Source organism: Agelaius phoeniceus, chromosome 6, assembly GCF_051311805.1.
Source record: "Agelaius phoeniceus isolate bAgePho1 chromosome 6, bAgePho1.hap1, whole genome shotgun sequence".
Classification (NCBI taxonomy): Eukaryota; Metazoa; Chordata; class Aves; order Passeriformes; family Icteridae; genus Agelaius; species Agelaius phoeniceus.
The window spans coordinates 18,434,010-18,452,740 of NC_135270.1; the positions used below are offsets into that span (position 1 = coordinate 18,434,010).

At 36.6% G+C, this 18,731-nt stretch overlaps 1 protein-coding gene across 3 annotated transcripts in view; it reads left to right on the forward strand.

Moving 5' to 3' along the window:
* Positions 1-18,731, forward strand: part of CHID1 (chitinase domain containing 1) — a 96,691-nt gene that overhangs the window by 26,533 nt on the left and 51,427 nt on the right. For all 3 annotated transcript variants that reach the window (XM_054635160.2, XM_054635158.2, XM_054635159.2), the window contains exons 9-10: positions 9,568-9,669; positions 10,878-11,033. In XM_054635160.2, the coding sequence (XP_054491135.1) occupies positions 9,568-9,669; positions 10,878-11,033 (258 nt within the window). The remainder of the gene's footprint in view (positions 1-9,567; positions 9,670-10,877; positions 11,034-18,731) is intronic.

Genomic DNA, 18,731 nt, shown 5'->3' on the forward strand with positions numbered 1-18,731 from the left:
TGCTCTAAACTACATCTGTTTCCCTTGCTGATGACTTCCCTGATTTTGCTACTGTTTGTTGGGCTGCCAGCTCAGTACAGCATGGCTCTGACTGCAGCCATGAGATGTTCCATGTATTTTGCATAGATTCAGAAAGGACTCAAGAGGAACAGATCTATTCTTAGAACAGGATCTTTTAAAGATTATACCTTACAATATAAAATCAATGCAACGAAGGTCTGACTCTCTTGACATCTTCTGAAGCAAGTGCACGCATCTGGTTTTGAATTCCCACTGGGGAGAATCATTGGAATAATCTGCAGGTCAGCTAAGAGCAGCCAAACAGAAGAAAGGGTGGAATGTATTCCTCTGCATATCTGTCATTTGTAGCTCTACCAATTCTGAGCCAGCTGGTGTAGAGCAATTACTACATAAGTTTCAGTATTAAGTTGGAAAACTTTCCAAAAAACAAAGGGAAGAAAAATGGTGAGCATTTCATGCAAGGAGGAATTAAGGCTACATTTGGTGTGTCAGAGTTTTTAAATGAGGCTCGTATGTTCCAGAGCACAAGCTTGTTTTGCATGATGCTCTGCTGTTGGAGCATGGCTTGCCTGGGCACTCAGCCCTGGCATGAAAGGCACTAGAATAGTTTGGAAATTAGGAGAAGCAAATGGTGACACAGTGGATGTTCATTTGTGCATAGTTTTTCTTAAATGGCTCCTATGAAGAGACTGAAGCAACGTAATGGAAACAGCATGAAAGCAGGTGAGTTGACTTCCCAAAAATGGAAGTGTCAAAGTTAAATTTTGACACAAGTGTCAAAATTAATTTTTTCTTATTTGGTAGTCAGATTATCTGTTTTTGTCAGATGTGTATTTCTTATGTTGACTTCAGAGTTTTAGATTCACTGTATTTTTAAAGTTACACTGTAACTTAAGAATTTGTAAGTGACTGGTCTGCCAGCCTGCCTCAGCTCTGAGGACAGCAGTTTTTAGGCTTATTTGTCCCTAGCCGTCTGCTGAGATTTCATGCTTTCTTTTCAGGGCATGTATTGCTTGGCATGTTTCCCCTTCTTGACTTCTGTTACTGGTTTAAACCAGATGGGCCACAGGTAATTAGTTTGGCTTCATGAAAACTGTGTAGGCTACTCCATGGCAAGAACAGATCTGTGCTTCTCCCTGTTTGGAGAGCAAGGACTGCAAAGACAATGGCTGGGATGGGATGTGTGTATTAAAGAAGAGTTCCAGCCCTTAATGTTTTGCAAAAAATTCATTAGGTACAGAGATACCATTCTGCTTCCTGATAAAAATATAGCAAGTTTTCACTTGTCAGTCTGTTAAAATTCACAGTCCCCCAGTGATATGAAGCACTAGGATTGTATGAAGGAACCACTCCCAGGGCTTCTGTGTTGTGAATCTGTAGCACTCAGTTACACTTTTCTTGCTTGTCGAGCTGTCTAGGTTTTGTTGGTTTTAAAATACCTACATTAATCTTCCTTATCTGGGAATTTGGTAAAGAGATTTTTGCCACTGAGAAAATTTGAACACATTCAGTAATGTGATTTGTGGTCTTCAGTAGAGATGTTGTTTATTTTGAATTATGATCTTTTCTGTGGACAAGGGACCTTTTGCTCTGAAGGCAGAAAAGAGCCCTTTTGCTCTGAAGGCACCTGAGTGTCAGCATTGCTGAAATAAATGCACCAGAAAAAGAGTGCACAGGTAGGGCTGCAGGTTTTTACTTCTGAATTTAAGCTACTATTCAGAATAATAATATTCAGAATAGTAGTAGAGTGCAAGTAGTAGTATTGGAAGGTGAAAATAATTTTTAAAAAAGTCAAAATAAACTATGACTACATTAATTTTACTAGAAGTTTATCTAGGAAACTCTTAAAATCTACATATGAATGGATGTTAGAATTCCCAGACTACCTACACCTTTAGAAGGTTCTCCCTAATGTCTAGCCCAGGTTTGCTAAAGCAATTATCATTAGAATCATTATCATTATCAAATGAACTGCTAAACTCTTGTGTTTCCATTAAAATTCTCCTTTCTCATTTGCTCATTCTTTTCTAATTTTTGTCTCTTGGGATGATGTTTCTCTGACTTATTAACAATAAGATGTCCTTTCTTACTATGTAAGCAAAATGAGATTTGGAGATGTTAAGATGGTCTTTAAATGGGAGGGGAGGGAGCCTCCTGCTTTTGTTTCTGCCCTTATCTGTTCCAGCACTTTAGTGTGGGAAACTGGCAGAGTGTTCTCTGAGTAGAACCAGATGAATAACCATGACTGGAAGAGTGTATGTGACCAGAGCGAATCACACTGGTTTTATGGAATAACCTTTCAGTTTGATTTTTAATTCTGTTTTAAGAGAAATAAGACTTTTGTACAGAGATAGTAAATACATTAAAAAGTTGGGAGGAGAAATTTATACTAACTTGGCATTTGTGTTATTTGTTTCTCCTGAAATGGACTGACCTTAACATTGTGGTTCAATGGACATTTTTGGGTTTGAAATGTACAGTCCATGATTTGTCATATTGATCTGGGTTTGTAGGACACAAGATCAGATACTGTGTTTGGATCATGCTTCACCTGTTGCAACATTTTGTCCTTAGAAAGGAATTAGAGAAAAAAAAAATCTGTATTTCAGAGGCTAGTGAAGGTACTTGAGTTTACAGTAAGCATGTGCATTTTCTGAAATGCCTGAGTAACATGCATCTCTGCAAAAGCCTTGATCTGTTGTCTGGGAGGATGTGCTTACTGAGGGAGAGAGGTCAGAGATGGAGAAGATGCTGTGCTTTCTACAGTCTGCATTCAGCTGCATGGAATTCATCCCCCACAATGTAGAAATCTGCTTTTGTCTAACTGAGGATCTCTTTTTTGTTGGTTAAACATTCAATATGGTCATGTTCTTTTGATAGCAGGGATTACATCTCTAATTATTGTTCATGGCTTTGAAGAGCAGTATTGTTTCAAGATCCTGTTGCTGACTTGGCTGCTTCATACAGTGCTGTTGTAGACAGACCTTAATTCCGTTTTTAGCCTGATTCTGAGGTAACAAGGTGTCTGTAAGCTTTCTCTCTTACATTTTTCATCTCTCTGCTAAAGCTTCTTTGGCATTTGACCAGTTTCAAGCCAAATTGAGATAGGCATAGAATTTTAATAGTCAGGTTCCTTTTACTTCATGAAAATATGTACCTGGACAGATGAAGATAAAAAATCTTTTTTTCCCCCTAGACCCAGGTGTAAGAGGGCATTGTAAGTGAAACATCTACTAGATGAACTAGTACATTGTAAGTGAAACATCTACTAGATGAACTAGATGCAACTACCAGAAATGTAGTTGCAAAACATACATGGAAACAGGGATTCACATAGAATTGCTTTCTAAGTACTGATAGTGGAAAATTACTGCAGTGAGCTGTCATCCTGAGAGTTTTGAAAAACCTGAAATGAGAAAGGGTAGTTACAAAACTGTCGAGGATTTTTTTGGAAAAGGAAATGGTTTCAGATTGAACTTGGTTACACATTTGACTGTTTCATTATCAATGCCTATAATTGTGTGATGAACAGAGCAGTCATTTAGCTCTTTCTTCTGTTTTCTATAGAACAGACTTCATGCAGGAAGAAGCAGTGAATTTTTATTCAGTGATTTTGCATGAACTGAATTCAGTGGTCTGTGTTAATAAAATGCAGTAGCATTATCTTGTAGTGCTCCTACCTGCAACGAGCTATGAAAACCAATAATATCTCAAGATGAAGAAAGCTTTGCAAACAGTTGCTCTACAGAAAATTATACATGACAAGAAAATTAAGTCATTACTGAGAGGCTGACTTCTGAAATAGAATCATAGTGGAAACAGAAAATCAATCAGTTTTCCATTATGAAGGCTATTCAAAGATGAGGAGACAGGAAACCTCTCTTTTATAAAGGAGGGTGAAGGTGAGGTAACCCTACAAGAATGCAGTTTGAACTTGCAGGGAATACCAGTCAGTTAAAAGACCTTTTTTCTCCTTATTTCATTTTGAGAGTCTTTGTAGTGAGACAAGAAGTAATTGAGAATGTAGATTCATTTGAAAGTAAATGAAAGCAGCTTTCATTCTTGAAGTATTTTTTCCAGTCTTTCAATATGAAAGACTACAAACTCAAAACCTTAAAAAAATACTTATCAGTAAAGCGTTACTGGGAATTTTGAGACATATAACTGTATGTAATTTGGAAGATTCAGGTAATAAACATTCTAGGCTGTGAAACAAACCCCCCTGCAGTTATTTTAGACATTAAAAGATAGAATACTAAAAAGAGACTGTTGAATTCTAGGCTGTGTATATAGAAATACCAAGGAAAACAGGTGGTTTCTTCTAGATCTGTGATGTTGTCCCAATAATAGGGATTTTGTATATACATGTGGCAGTGTGCCATTGGGAAATGTTGACAGATTCTCAGGAATGTGTGCAAATAAGACTTGTGCTCTCAAGGGAATCATCATTCTGTGAGTTCTGCCAGGTTGCCATTGCTCCCTTACTTGAAGGGAGAACTTGTAAAGATTATGTTGTATTCCTGAGGCTTTTTATGGGAAGGATTTCTGTGGATGTTATGTAAGGCAGCTTCTTTACTGTTTTTTAAAAGGAAAATACATAACAGCATAAAAAATGTCCACTTAAGGTTAAAAGAGAAATTAACCGGAAAGGAAAACTCTCATTTTCTCTTTGCAGTGTCCTTTTGTTCCTCCACCCCCTTTCTGCACACCCAGCAGTCTCATGCTCTGTTTCCTATCCTTAGTGTTAATCATTTCCCAGCACTGATAGTTTCTACTTGTAGAAATTTTTGTAGAGATTTTGTAGAAAGTCACCTCTCTGAATTCCTGATGTATGGTGCCTTATCCTTTAAATGTTGAGATGGAGTGGCAGACACTTTTTAAATTACTTCCAGATATTTATTTTTACAGGGCTAAGTCCATATTTCTTATAAATTGTAACAAATATTTTAAAATACCATAAAGAACAGATATTATATCCATTAGAAAATTTTGTTGGTCCAAGAAATTTAAGCAAGTGTTTACATTTGGCTGGTATTTTAGAAATAGAATCCTACAGATTTTTCTAGAAAACAGAAATTTGAAATATATGGGATAAATATCATCCCTTATTAATAGTTGTTTCAAACCAGAAAGAAAAAAAAATAAAGCTTCATTTCTTTGAGAGGTGCTTTTCCTTTTCAATAGCAAGGAAAACACATTCACCACAAATTGTTAGTTTAAAATATTAATTGTATAAGATAGAGGTTACAGTTTGATTTTCCTTTTACTGTGGAATTTTATATCATCCTCATTACCAGTGTCTGAGCATTTTCAAGTCACTCTTTAAGTGACAGAACTGATACCTGTCACACTTTTCATGTCTTTTCTTATGGAGATTTATTTATGCACTTCATACTTTGCATTGGTGTAGTCTTGCTTAGATATTTCCCCTGCCTGAAATATACATGCAAAAAAAAAATAAACAACATACCCTGTACTGAAAGTAGACCATGAGTGTAAGATGAATTTTTGGATCCCGAATTGTCAATCAGAAAAGTAGTTTGAGTGATGAGTCAAGTCTGAACACCTCCTAGCTTTGCATCTGCTTTTCACCAGAGCATTTATCATTGCCAGAGAAGCTCTTTCATCAAAACATGGAAAGCATATTGGATAAAGAAGACATAAAAATACAATATAATGCCTGGTTGCATAGGTTGAGACATAATATTGCACTGCCACATTGAAACTGGTTTGAAAGGAGCTAAAAACTCCAGTGCTTTCTCTATAATAATGCAAACCAAACCTGTGACTATGAGGCCTGAGTAAGTTTAAAGCCTATTTAATACTAAAAAACCCTCAAGTACCTCTGATTTAAAAAACAAAATGGTTCTTGTTAATAGTGTAAGGCAATGGTTTTCAGCAATCCCAGAAAAATCGGTCTTGTCCTCTTGTCTTTCCTTTCTTCCCAGTGTCTGTTTCATTGGGATATGCACTGGGTAGCAGGCTTGGTTGTAGATTCAACTTATATAGTTCAGTTTTTCAGTTGATTATAATTCACATTCATGTATTTTGTTCAATCCAGATTACTGAAAACCTCCATGGATGCTGAATAGCTATAGTTGGTACTATCAGGAATGCTGGGGAATTTCAACCCTCTGAGGATATCCATAGGTGAATCTGGTTTCATCCCAGTGCCCTGTGCTCCAGTAGGGTCAGGGCAATGTCACCAGGCCCATCACTCGTGTGGCCTCCCCAGTGCCCCTGCACCATGGAACAGTGCTGCCCCAGGGAGCGAGTGCTGGCATGGGATGATCCGGGGGGCTGGAGCTCCAGGGCTGGGGATTGAGGGGCTGGGAGTACCAGCTGTGCCACCCTTTCTCCATCCTGTCTTCGTTCTTTCTTCTCCCCTCCTACATCATTATCCTTCTCCCAGGTGTGGGAGGGTTTCAGGATCTTGGGAGAAGAGTTTGGGTCTGGTTTTGCAAACAGGCATAGAGGAGCCCTGGCTTGCTCTAGACCAGTGAAAGTTTTAAGAGCGGATTTGCAGAGAAAACTCAATTGTTACACTTGTCTCTCCTTCTGCAATGTCTCTTAATCTTCTTCATAAAGTTTTAAATTAAACAAGCCATGTTAAAAAAAATAATCCCAAGTGAAAGTGGAATCTGCCCCAGTTTAGCAGACCCCAGTTTAGAAATAGTCAGCAAACTGGGTAAGTTAAGCCAAATTCTCTCCAAGACAGTGGTATTTAGGCTTGAGTGTTTTAGCAAACAAGGATAATTGTAAGTACAAGCTCTTTTTTTTTGTTTTTATGGAGGTTTAGGTTGGAACCTTAGGAGAAGAGTTCAAGACATGTTTGTACAATGCTCTCAGGTATTTGGGGAGATTGTCAGGGCTGTCCTGTGCAGGGCCTGGAGTTGGACTTGATGATCCTTGTGGGTCTCTTCCAACTCAGCATATTTGATCATTCTGTGATTCTGTGTATATTGTACAGAGCTAATAAATGATGATGAAGCTTCTGGCACTTCACTGACTATTTTAGAAATGGTATTAAAAGTTTAGAAGAATGACAAGCTTTTGACTTAGACTTGGAAAGTATTACTTTCATGGACTTTGCATAATCTGTGCCAAGTCTCCTCACTTTCCCTGCTGGATTTCTCAACAAAGTAGTCAGTAGAACATACCTGTCCTTGAATTAAGTTTACATAAATATCAGAATGATTGAAAAATCTCCAATTTGAAATATAATAGCTGTTGAAAAAATATCTGGGTTTTATTCTTGAGTGCCAGTTTTCTTGACTCAGGACAATTCTAAAAGCATGAGTTAAATAGTCCTGGTTTTGTTCCAGTTGAGTTTCCCAAAGTGCTTGACTAGAGCAGAGTTGACTATTCATTGAACTGGTGAATGGTGCTTGTTTTTTTGAAGAGTGCTACTGTTTTAACACTATATGTTAATGGACAAAGTATATTCATTGCTGCTGGGTTTGTTCTAAGTTGGAAATTTGTGCCCTTGCCACTCAGATGGCATTCCTTTGTAACAGAAGTAGTTGAGTTACAAAATTGCTTTGGAGAAAATGATGGCAATATCCACTTTAACCTGTGGGTTTCTTCTTAAGTTACACATGCAAATTTCATTAAAGTACTACCTGGCTAAATCTATAAAGCAATCCAACTTGCCCTAATATCTAACACACATTATAATTACTTTTTATGTTTTTCCCTTCAGGAGTAATCACAATCAATTTACTGAAAATGGGTTTTGCTGGAATTTGCATTGGGAAATTGCTTTGCCCACAGATATCCAAGTTGCCATAACATTGTTTCAAAGATGTGTTTATTATTTAATTCTTGTAGAACAACTGTAGTTTGCAATTGCAGTACATCACAAGCAGATGACTATAAAAAAGCCTGAGGTCCACCAGTAGGTTCCAGAAGTGAAGATTTTTAAAAAATTTGTTACAACCCTTGAAGGAAAAGAATGGGATTTCTCCTTCCTGTGACCAGTATATCACTAGTTCTGAAAATCTGACAGGTGTGTTATGTGATTTAATCTGCCCTAGTTTGTAACCTGCATTTTGTTCACCTCTTTCCTTATGCAGTGGAACACAAAGTGTCCTTGTGAACTGATAAATGAACACTGTTATGCTCTGGTGATCCATGCAGCACATATTGTTGGATGTAGAATTTGCACGTTGATCCAAAAAGGATAAAGGTCAAAATGTGTGATTTTTCTGTTTATTACTTGCATCTGTCACTGAGCATCTTTTTTGTTTTTTCATTTAAGATGGAACGTGAGTGGTTTTAAAAGCATACCTTGCCTAGACAAGGTTTGGCTTCTAATTTCCAGCTCAAGTAGCAGTTTCTGGTACCATTGGGAAAGTCTGGATTCTCCAGTCTCTCTCTGCTCTCTAGAGGAATCTTGTACAATGCTATAAGTTTGCCTCTTAAATGGCAGAGATGTCCTGCAGAGTTTTTAGCTGTTAAAGTACCTTTTTTTCCCTTCTCTCTTTTTTGCAATGTCCCCCTATATCCCAGATTATCCTGGACAATATCCTGCTTGTCTCATGTTAACATGCTTCACTGCCCTCTGGTTGAGGACAGGGTTCTTCTGGCAGTAGCTTCTCCATTTTAGTCCAGTCCCATCTTTGCAATGTGATTAAGGTTGCCTTATGTTGCCTGCTGTGCTGTTTGTGCTGCTATTTTGAAATTACAAATTCTCTTTGAAACAGATTCAATGTTTTCGGGCAACTTGTGTGAATTAATTGTTTCCATCTTGAATGATTGATTGAAGGAAGTCAGTAGCCTCTCTGAGTCCAAAACAGACAAAATACACACCCCCTTACCCAGGAAGATAAGGTAGATATTAATGCAGGTCTATATTTTTTAAATCAAGAGTAAGCAAGATAAAGGGGGAAGAATGGTTTCCCATATTTCATACCAAGATGTGCTGAAGGCATAACTAGACTTTTGTCTAGAAAAGGTGATAGAATGGATTTCTTCTTTCTTCTCCCCGCCCAAAGAAAGAAATGGTCCTGTTTTTGTCTTAAGAAAACAGGTTTTCTTTCTTAAGTATGGTATGAACTGAAATTGTTCTTTTCGATGTCAATAAAAAATTACCTTTGGTTTATTTTTCTGCAGCTGCACCCCCCCCCCATTTATTTAAGTATGCCTTAGTTTTGTAAGTGTCAAAACCAATTCAAGAGCCCAAGCAATTAAATGTTTTGTAAAAGCTTTTAGAGTTCAATTGATTGCTACCTAAGGCAATTTGATTAGTCCAGCTCTTATAATCAGTATTGTACCCATGTAGCCATGCTGGAAATGTTTATTTGGTAAGTATGCTGTGGAAGTATGATTCTTCCCACTGGCCACCTACATAGCATTGAATTTATTTTTTTTCTTAGATGTTTATTACAAAAATGGCACTGAAATGCATATTTTAATTTTTTTGGCCACCTCAGAATGAAAGATTTTTCTTCTGTGATCAAATGGTATGAAACCTAAACGAGAGAATAAGCCTGGTCATTGTTGTAATTTATCTCTTCCTGTTTCTGTTTTGCTTTGTTTTGAAAGGACCAACCAGCCAGGAATGTTCACAAAGAGAGAATTTGATCAGTTGGCCTCGGCAGTAGACAGCTTCAGTCTCATGACGTACGACTATTCAGCACCACATCGGTAAGATTCCATCTGACACCAGAAAGAGCATTAAAGGAGCTGATTCCTACTGAGGTCTGGTAAATCCACAGTACAAATTCTTTTTTTTTTTTTTAGTAAAGTGGGTAGTGCTTTGTTCTTGTATGATACTAAAGTTCTGGATTAGTAATTAAAATAGACAATTTGTCCAGAAGCTGAAAACTCAGTACATTTTTAACAGCAATGTGTATCAGGGATTGGAATATTATGAAAGACTTTGTACTCCACCTAAAAAGGCATTCTTTTAAAGGATACTCTTACTGTTTTTCAAGCTAAATAACTCTTTTTGAGTTATTTAGCACAGTTCTGCAGGATAGGTACACTAATAATCGACTAATAATTACAAGATTGTCAAACAAATTGGCTTTAAACAATTGATACTTCATTTGCCTTTAAATATGAGCACAGTTCTGGGCAACTTTGCCCTATTAGCATGTTGAGTTTTAATGGCACAGGTATCATGAAGGCTTTGAGGCAGATAATTAGAAGGGAGTAGCAGATGTTGATATTTGTAAGGCTGGGATAACTCTTCCTGTTACCATGCTAGTGAATTCCTTTTGTCATGTACATGTTTGAGGGAGAGCCTGCTCTCCTCTCCAGTGAGGTAGGAATGGAATGAGCACAATATCCTGATGTTACGTACATGAAAATTCAATTACTCTGTGTATTAAGGTTAAGCTCTTTTTCTTCCTCTAGGTTTTTGTTAGGTACTTTTTAGGTTTTTTCCCATAAATAAGTGTTACACACTCTTGCTTACCAGTCACTAATTTTATAGTTCCTTCTGCAAGTAAATGGTCAATTTTGTCCCAGTATATTTTGCCAGATTGCTGTAAAATCATTGAGAAAAAAACTGAAGTCATACAGAATTTTGAATTGTAGCATATGCATTGTGCAAGACCCAGCAGCAGTGTGCTAGGGGGAAACCTTTTCTTACCTCTAGGAGGGAATTCTGTTTCCCTTCACCTTAGAATTGAATCAAAAAGTCAAGAGTAGGGCAATCATGTTTTATATATCAGCACTTCAGGCTACAGAAGAATATGCATTTAGCATTGATAGAATTATAGGTTCATCTTCACTGATTTTTGTGTGCCAGAATTTTCTTTTTATAATTACACTGGTCAAAAAGAGAAGGCTGAGTGTGAACATGTACTTTTTCTGACAATCTGTTTGATTTTTTGCTAACTTGACAGACCTGGTCCAAATTCCCCCCTTCCCTGGGTACGAGCTTGTGTTGAAGTACTGGATCCTGATTCAAAATGGAGGAATAAAATACTTTTAGGACTGAATTTCTATGGCATGGACTATTCTGCTTTGGGAACCTCTGGGGAGCCAATCCTTGGCAGCAGGTATGACTTCTCTGGATTGTAAGTACTTCTGTATGATATATTCTCACAAAAATTAGAAATTCACAAGTAGTCTTATTTAGAAATATGGATGAGTTAGCAACACAAAAATGGCAAAAGTGATAAATCTGCACATGAAATAGTAGCTCACCAGTTAGGATAAGACCTGTAACTTCTCTTCCCTGTACAGAAATGCAGATAGATGGCACAGTTATCCTGTCAGAACTCATATGCAAAAATGGTTTGTGTAGTTTTCCCTCTTTCCTGTATTCATGCTTATACATGCAGGTTGCCATCTTTGTGTTAAAAATGTTCTGCAATATTCTCTTATGCTCTGCATAATTTTGGGGGTTCCTGCAGTTGTCCTAATGATTCTCTCTCTCAGCTCCTGAAGTTGTTACTTGTTACTTTGAAATTGATACTAGTTTCCAGCAACAATCTTTCAGTGCTGATCTCTGAATCAAACTGAATAACAGGAAAGGGGAAAATAAAGCCATTGTTTATAGTGAAAGGTATTTAGCAAGTACTCCAGAATGACTTCTGAAAAATTGATGGTGATGGTTAGGCAGGAAGAATACTCAATAATCAAAGCATTGTTGATTTACAGACTTAATTATACAAGCTCATCAAAATTATGTAGCTTTGCTGTAATATTTACAGCTCCTTTTGCAAATGGAGTGTGGCAGTATCTAGCAGAATAAAAGGTTCTTGGTTTTTTTTTTTGAACTGCAGCTTTTGAAATTAAGTTTCCACTTGAAAAACACTGTGCACTAGGATGGCATTTACTTTTTATAGATTCTTCTGGAATATATTATACTATTGATTCATGTTGCTTTTTAATTAATGGCGAAAATACCCTAGTCAAGAGTCATGTATAAAACTTTAAGCTTTATAAGTTTTACTTTTTTTAAATTTTTTTTTTTTAAGTTTTACTGAAAGAGGCTATTTACCTGTGTGTAAGACACTGGTGCACAGTATGGTTCTGTTAACATATTCTTCACTGACAGATCATAAGATTGTAGTTTTCCAGGTATTTGCCAGAAGCAAGGTTCTGGACAAAGTCTTTAAGAGGCTTTGAATTTATGCATAAAACACATCAATTTTCCCTTTGCTGTGTTACCTGTTGGTCAGTGGTTATGTTTATTTTTCCAGAAATGTAGCTCTAAGCATCCACAGTTGTATATGTCATGTAGTAATGTAAAAGTAGAATAGACTCAAAGTAAATTAGCTTCAAAATAGGCCAAACTTCTGACATAGAAAGAGCAGAAAAAAAGGGCGTTTTAGTGTAAAATAAGCTTTCTGGTACTTGATTGGTATTAGGCCATTTGTAAGGAAGTCTTTTGACCTGCAAAAAGTGCTGAAGGATTGATGCATTTCACCTTTAAGGCACTGTCCATATATTGTAGTGATAGTGAGGCTGAGCTAAAGTACTGGTACTAAAATTAATTCAAAGTTTATTCATTTAAGTGCAGTCTGGTGTGTGTCAGCTTCTTTGTTGTAGACTTCTGCTCAAGTTTTTGCATATGAAATTTATTGCAAGTACAAGTCTCCAGCATGTCAGTGCTCCTTGGCATGCCGTAAGGTGCACCATTTCTTGTTGAAACATATTCTTTGGAATCTGGTCCTCTTTAAGAAGAGAGATGGAGAATTGAAAGATTCAGTGGCAAACTGTGGATTCCCAAGTTGTTTGATGTCAGTATATTGTGCATCTTAATTGATTATTAGCAAAGTGTAAAGAATTGCATGCAGAATGCAGAAATCTATGCTGCTCTCGGGGTCATGTTTTTCTTTAGGATAGGAATTATGTGGTGGAAAGAGATGCTGAACATATGTGGATTTCATTCACTGCATATTTTTTTAAGTCCAGAATTTCATAAAATAACTTACAATAGAACTCCTATTTGCATAACATATTATTTGGCAGTGTTTTTTTATTGCAGAATGTAATATAAAGGTAGAAAGTAGAAGGTATACTTGCAAAGACGTACAGCCTTTCCATGTAATATCCTGTTTCCTTCATACAGACAATAAGAAGTAATAGGTATATATGTATATGCTTGCATATACACATATATCTATATAGATATATCTCAAGATTAAATTAAATGAAAAGAATTTCTCTCTTACACCAGCACAATGTAGTTTGTCCTTGGGTGTTGTTACAATAAGAACTACAATTTATATTTGCAGCAACAATTTCTTTCTTAAAGCTCAGTCACAACTATTACTTATTAATACAATGAGTCAATCACAGAAATTACAGCACTTTCTGGTGCTTTAATCAACCAAGTACTGTTTGGTTAGCTGCAGGGAGGCTACATTCCTGAGTATATTTCATTGTGACATAATTTTTATGAAATCCTAAGCTGGAAATAAAGGTGTTCTGTTTGTGATTCTTCAAATCACCTGTAGTGCTTCTGGCAATGTGTTCTGTCCTCTGGCTGTCAAGAATCAGGTGTCTGAATTGTTAAGATGCAGAGATGCAGTCACTCTAACTTTCCACTGTATTAAAATCCTGTCAGAACATAACCATCTGGTGCTGCTTCCTTGCTTTTCTAGTGATCACCTTGTTCCAGCATGTCCTCTGTTGATACTGTGACCTGACAGTATTTCCTCTTCACCTCACAAGTGTATGTCTTGGGTAAATAATGTTTTCAGTATACTCTGAAGCTGAAGAAATGGGTTAGTCTTTCTGAGAGATCTTTACCTTTGAGTCCTTTTTGAGACCTGCAGTAGGTCAGCAAGCCTCTCAATCTCACGAGCTTCTGACTTCCAATGTACTTTTTCTGCCTTTAGCTATCTGTTCTACAGAATCTCTCTTAATCATTGGGACATTAAATTTCAGTTGCAGTTTTGTTTTGCCTTCTCATGGGAGGTTGCACAGCAGTGTAACAATGTTTTTCATTCCACGTCATCTAAAATCTATGTCACTTATGACCTGGGCCAAAAGGGAACGGATAAACTTCATTGCTAGCTGTGAATTAAAAGCTATATAAATCAAAGGCTGTCATGTGGCAATGGTGTCACTTGTGTTTAATAAATCAACTCTCTTTATTGAGCCCCTCCCTGCTAAGTTTCTTGTGATAATGTCATTTTGTCCTTTTTTTTTATAGTGTTGAAAGAGGGAAGATACAATCTCTAATGTTTCACCTGGCTCTGTGTAATTTTTGAATATATTCTGCCTTCAAGCTGCTTTTGTTCCAAATGTAGCCATTGAAAATAGATATGTGAATAACTCTATTATTTTGAAACAATGCTGTGTGTGCTTATCTTTTATTTAAAGTAATCTGAATAAGGAATTTAATGTTAATTTTAAACATTTAAGAAGATTGATTTAGTAAATTGCCAGCTGAAGCAAGGGAGAAACTAATTTTACAATGCATTGTGCTGTTCAGAGATAGAAAATAAGATGACTTGCAAGCTATGTGAGGATAGTAGAGTTCTACTGAGGATTTCATTGGCTGCCTGCCATTCTGTAAATACCACATAAAATGTGGTGCTTAGAAACAGTTAGAGATGAACTTTTTCTCTGAATTATCATGGCAGTGTCTTTATAAGCAGCAGTTTAAGATTTGGGCCAACTGTGACTCATGATTTTGTATTATAGAAGTTAGCAAAAAGCTTGTGCTGGGAACTCTTTTATTCTTGAAGCAGCAAAGCTTTTACAACATTTCTCTTCGTGCTGTAATTCTCTCAGGATTTCTATTACTTGCCAGTATGCCAGGATTCTGTATCCTGATTTAATCTATTTTCTTCATAGTTCATGGGATTTTGGGGAGATACTAATGTTTCAAATAAAGCAATGTACCCATTATCTTTGTAGGACTGAACAGCTTGACCTTTTGTCCACCTCTCCTCTTTACTGAAGAAACTGCTAAGCTATTTCTTCTTAAATTGTATTGCTGGGTCAGATGGTAAAATCATGGCAGTGATAGAAGGAAGTTACAATTGGGCCTGGAATCAGAAGTTATTTCTGTATTACAGATGTCTAAATATTTCAGGAGTGTTTGAAAAGTTTTATTCTATTAAATTCCCTCTAGAATATTCTGGTATGTGTCTCTTCCATGGTATATCTGTCCCTCCCTCCCTTTAGGAATGGAAGGTGAAATTGAGCTGTTAGCTGAAAGTGTAAGACTAGTTAATTCATGTAAGGTAGATAGAGCACCTTACAAAGTAAAATTATGGGTCATACTTCAACTTTACCTTGTGCTGATAAATAAAAAAATATGCTACAATTGTTTTCATGTAAAACACATTATTATTTCTTTTGAAATGAGGAAAGGTGGCTTTTTTTTATTAGGCAAATGATTGGTTCCCAGGTTTAGTTGTACAATGGCATTGGCTGTGGGTGAGTGTGTATATCTCAGTGAATCTGCTTTAGAAGACTGGTCAGTTGTGATGTACATTTTAAATGGTGGGCATATTATTGTGAAATATGCTCTTCTCCATCTGCCATGGTGTTTTTAAATAGTAAATTTGCTACAGGCAATATTTAGGCAGTTAAATATTGACAAAATAATAAGGATATTGTTCTTTACTGTCTTGTACTCCAGCCATTAGAAGATAGCATGATAAAATTAGGAAAAATAATTCTATAGTTTAAAACTGAGAGCCAGAAACCTTTACTGTAAGCTAAATTTACTTATGTCCTTAGAATTGCATGTGGGCATTTGTGCACAGTGTGAAAGAAACTCACTGCTTTGGTAGCCTTCTTTGGGCTTGTGAGATCACTAATGGTGGATCTAAAGGCAGCCCTAGCTCAGATTGAATCTTTTCAAGATACATGATGCTTAACAAAGAGCATAGAACAGATGGCACCATGTATGTATCCAGATCACTCCACTATGAATCCCTTAGCTCCCATTGCCCCATCCTCTCTCATCCTCAGTGCTGAAAGGGTAATCATTATCTTTGCCTGGTGCTGGCTGTCCCTCACAAGATACTCCTTGTATTCAGTTCCATTGCAGTTCTGTTGGGAATGAGTGTGAAAAGGACCTCCTGAAAATGCTGAGTGACTTTATACCTAGAGCTGGGTCAATGCACTGTGCTCACGTGTTGGATTGTGTGCAGGATAGATTCCTCTGGGAATCTATGGATTCTGAAGGCTTGGCATCCTCTTTTGGAGCCTGGGTGAAGCTCGTCAGCTACACTGGGACCTAGCCACCATTGACATGGAGTCATGGGCTAAGGTATTGGCTCCAGACAGCTGGATATATTTCACTCTTATTTCTAAACAGGGAGAGTTTTGGACCTTTTCCCAAAGTAAAAAAAAAAAAAAAAAAAAGATCCTGGAGTTTTAGATTGATTGCCTATTGTCTTGACTAGAAAACTGGCAGCAGTGAGATAGATAATTCGTATTTTGTTCAAGTAGGTGCATTGTTTGATGTGTAGGGTATGCTTGGGTTTTTTTAGCAGACAAGCTTTTCTTTAAAAAGCAAGTAGCTTGGAGTTTTTCTGATCTTGAAATGATTTTTCAGTCCTCATTATCTAATTTTAACATAAATCTGTTCAGTGAATTGAATTGCCATGATTGTTGGGGAAGCAGTCAGAATTAAATTCAAGTTTCTATATAAATTTCTATAGGCCTTTTGAAACTGATCTAAATGTCATCAGCATAGATTTAAAAGTTGAAATGAACTTTCTTGGTAAGTCAAATGTAATTTTAGTTGGTTGAATTTATAGGAAGACAACTATATACTCCTTCATTTGCTAAAGAGCACCCTTTCCAAAGCTTTATTTAGCAAGCTCTGAAACATAAAATGTAGTCCCTGATAAAGCATGGCTCTTTGCTTTTCTTTTTTTTTTTTTTTTTTTTGTGTGAAGTTATGTCTTTATTACTTGGCTGTGTGTTTGCTGTCAAGCTGACTGCCACAAAAATGGTGCTGGGGACCCAGTGCTTACAATGAGTCTTTGGGGCTTTTTCCTTTGAGGTGACTCTGGTCTGGTCCTATGAGCTGGAACTCATTAGCAGTTTGAGTGCCGCTCCAGTTGTTTCATCCAAAAAAAGCATCTGTTTTATGCACTCTGAGACTGCTCCACGGTGCAAACTAAAGCCTGGTGCTAGTTTTTATTGTAAAAGTTCCGTCCTCATATGAGCTGGGAGTTTGATATAGTCAGAATCACACAACCTAAATGCTTCCTTTCATTTTGACACAATGCTTTTAAACAGTGTGATGAAAAAAGAAAATAAGGTAAAGTTACAAAACATTATTCTTTGCATATGGCAGTAAAAAAATTCCTCTAAAAATAATATTACATTTCTCAATTTATTTTTATTCTGTGCAGAGTTCTTTCAGAGGGCAAGAATAAATGTGCATGTTTATCGCAATTCCAGAGAAAAGTAGCAATCACAGCAGCAAAGTATTCAGAGTGATCAAATTACCAACAGAAGGACTCAATATCCAAGTGAAGAGCCAGTGTGGAAATATATAAGATTTAGGAATAGCTTTGAAGCCTTGAAGTAATACTTACAGGAAATAGTAATGGAGCATATAGCTATACAGTCTTTGAAGTAATAGAAGTGCAAGTGTGTTCCACAACATTAACAGCCTTTGATTTGTGCAAACAGCTTGTTTATACTTGGTATTATACAGCAGATGATTGAATAAGGTTTCTGGTGATAACATTCAATAGTGGTACAATGTCCAATAAATTTTTTCTTTATGATTTTATGAGCTATTTCAGTATATTAGTAGTACCAGCAAACAGAGTGGGGTTTTTCCACCCCAAATTAATTCATGCCGACATGAGGAGAATGGATCTAAAAATGTTGAGTAATAAATCTTACCTAAAATAAGTTTTTGGGTTTTGGGCTCTGAAAATAGGAGAGTTGCATTTCAGAATGTTGCTGGAATGCAGTATTGTTCATGGCTAAAATGGCAATTCAGGCAGACATTGATTCTATGTCTACTAAAAATATAGTATAATGAAAATTATTACAAATTAGTTATTTGGAAATTCAGTGAAATTTAGAATATGCTTGAAATAGTTACCATGTATACCATATAGTTAACCATTTCTTACAGTTTTATGTATGTAATTTTTCTGTTTAAACCACATGTTGGTTTTGTTACACTATTTTAGAAAGAAACTGTATTTGAAAAAAGTAAAAATCTCTCCATATACTGCATCTTTGTAAATCTTCTGCATGTAGCTTCTGTCTTTTGTTATTTAGCTGTCCTTAAGGTTTGGGAGGAGAAAGAAAATGCCCCTAGAGTGGTATTTCCTGTAAAGTTCAGGGTAACTGCACTGTCTTGCTTAGAGCAGGTATATCCTCTTCACTGCTTGTGAGTGAGGATATTGAGCAGGCAAGAGGGTTAAAGAGGAGACTCAAAAGTTCTGTGTCCCAGTTTGGGTGAGATTAGGGATAGTCCTACTGCCAACCCCTAATATAGATTATGCCTGCAATTTTGAATATAAAATAATTTTCTACAATGGTTAAAACCTAAAGATTGTCTTATCGTTAGGGTTTGTATGTATTATGTATTAGTATTAAACAATTTTTTTTCCATGTGAGTGAAAGCAAATGTTCCTGAGTCCGGGGCTTTGAGCCCAAGTAAATTGAGAAAATAAGGTGTTTCCAGCTGAGAAGGAGTTGTGGGTTAGAGATTGGTACACTGCTTCATACGCTGTTCACTTGGAGCCATAAATCCAGAAATGTAAAAGTCAATGAAGCTGTTGCTTTCCATATTCATGCACCTC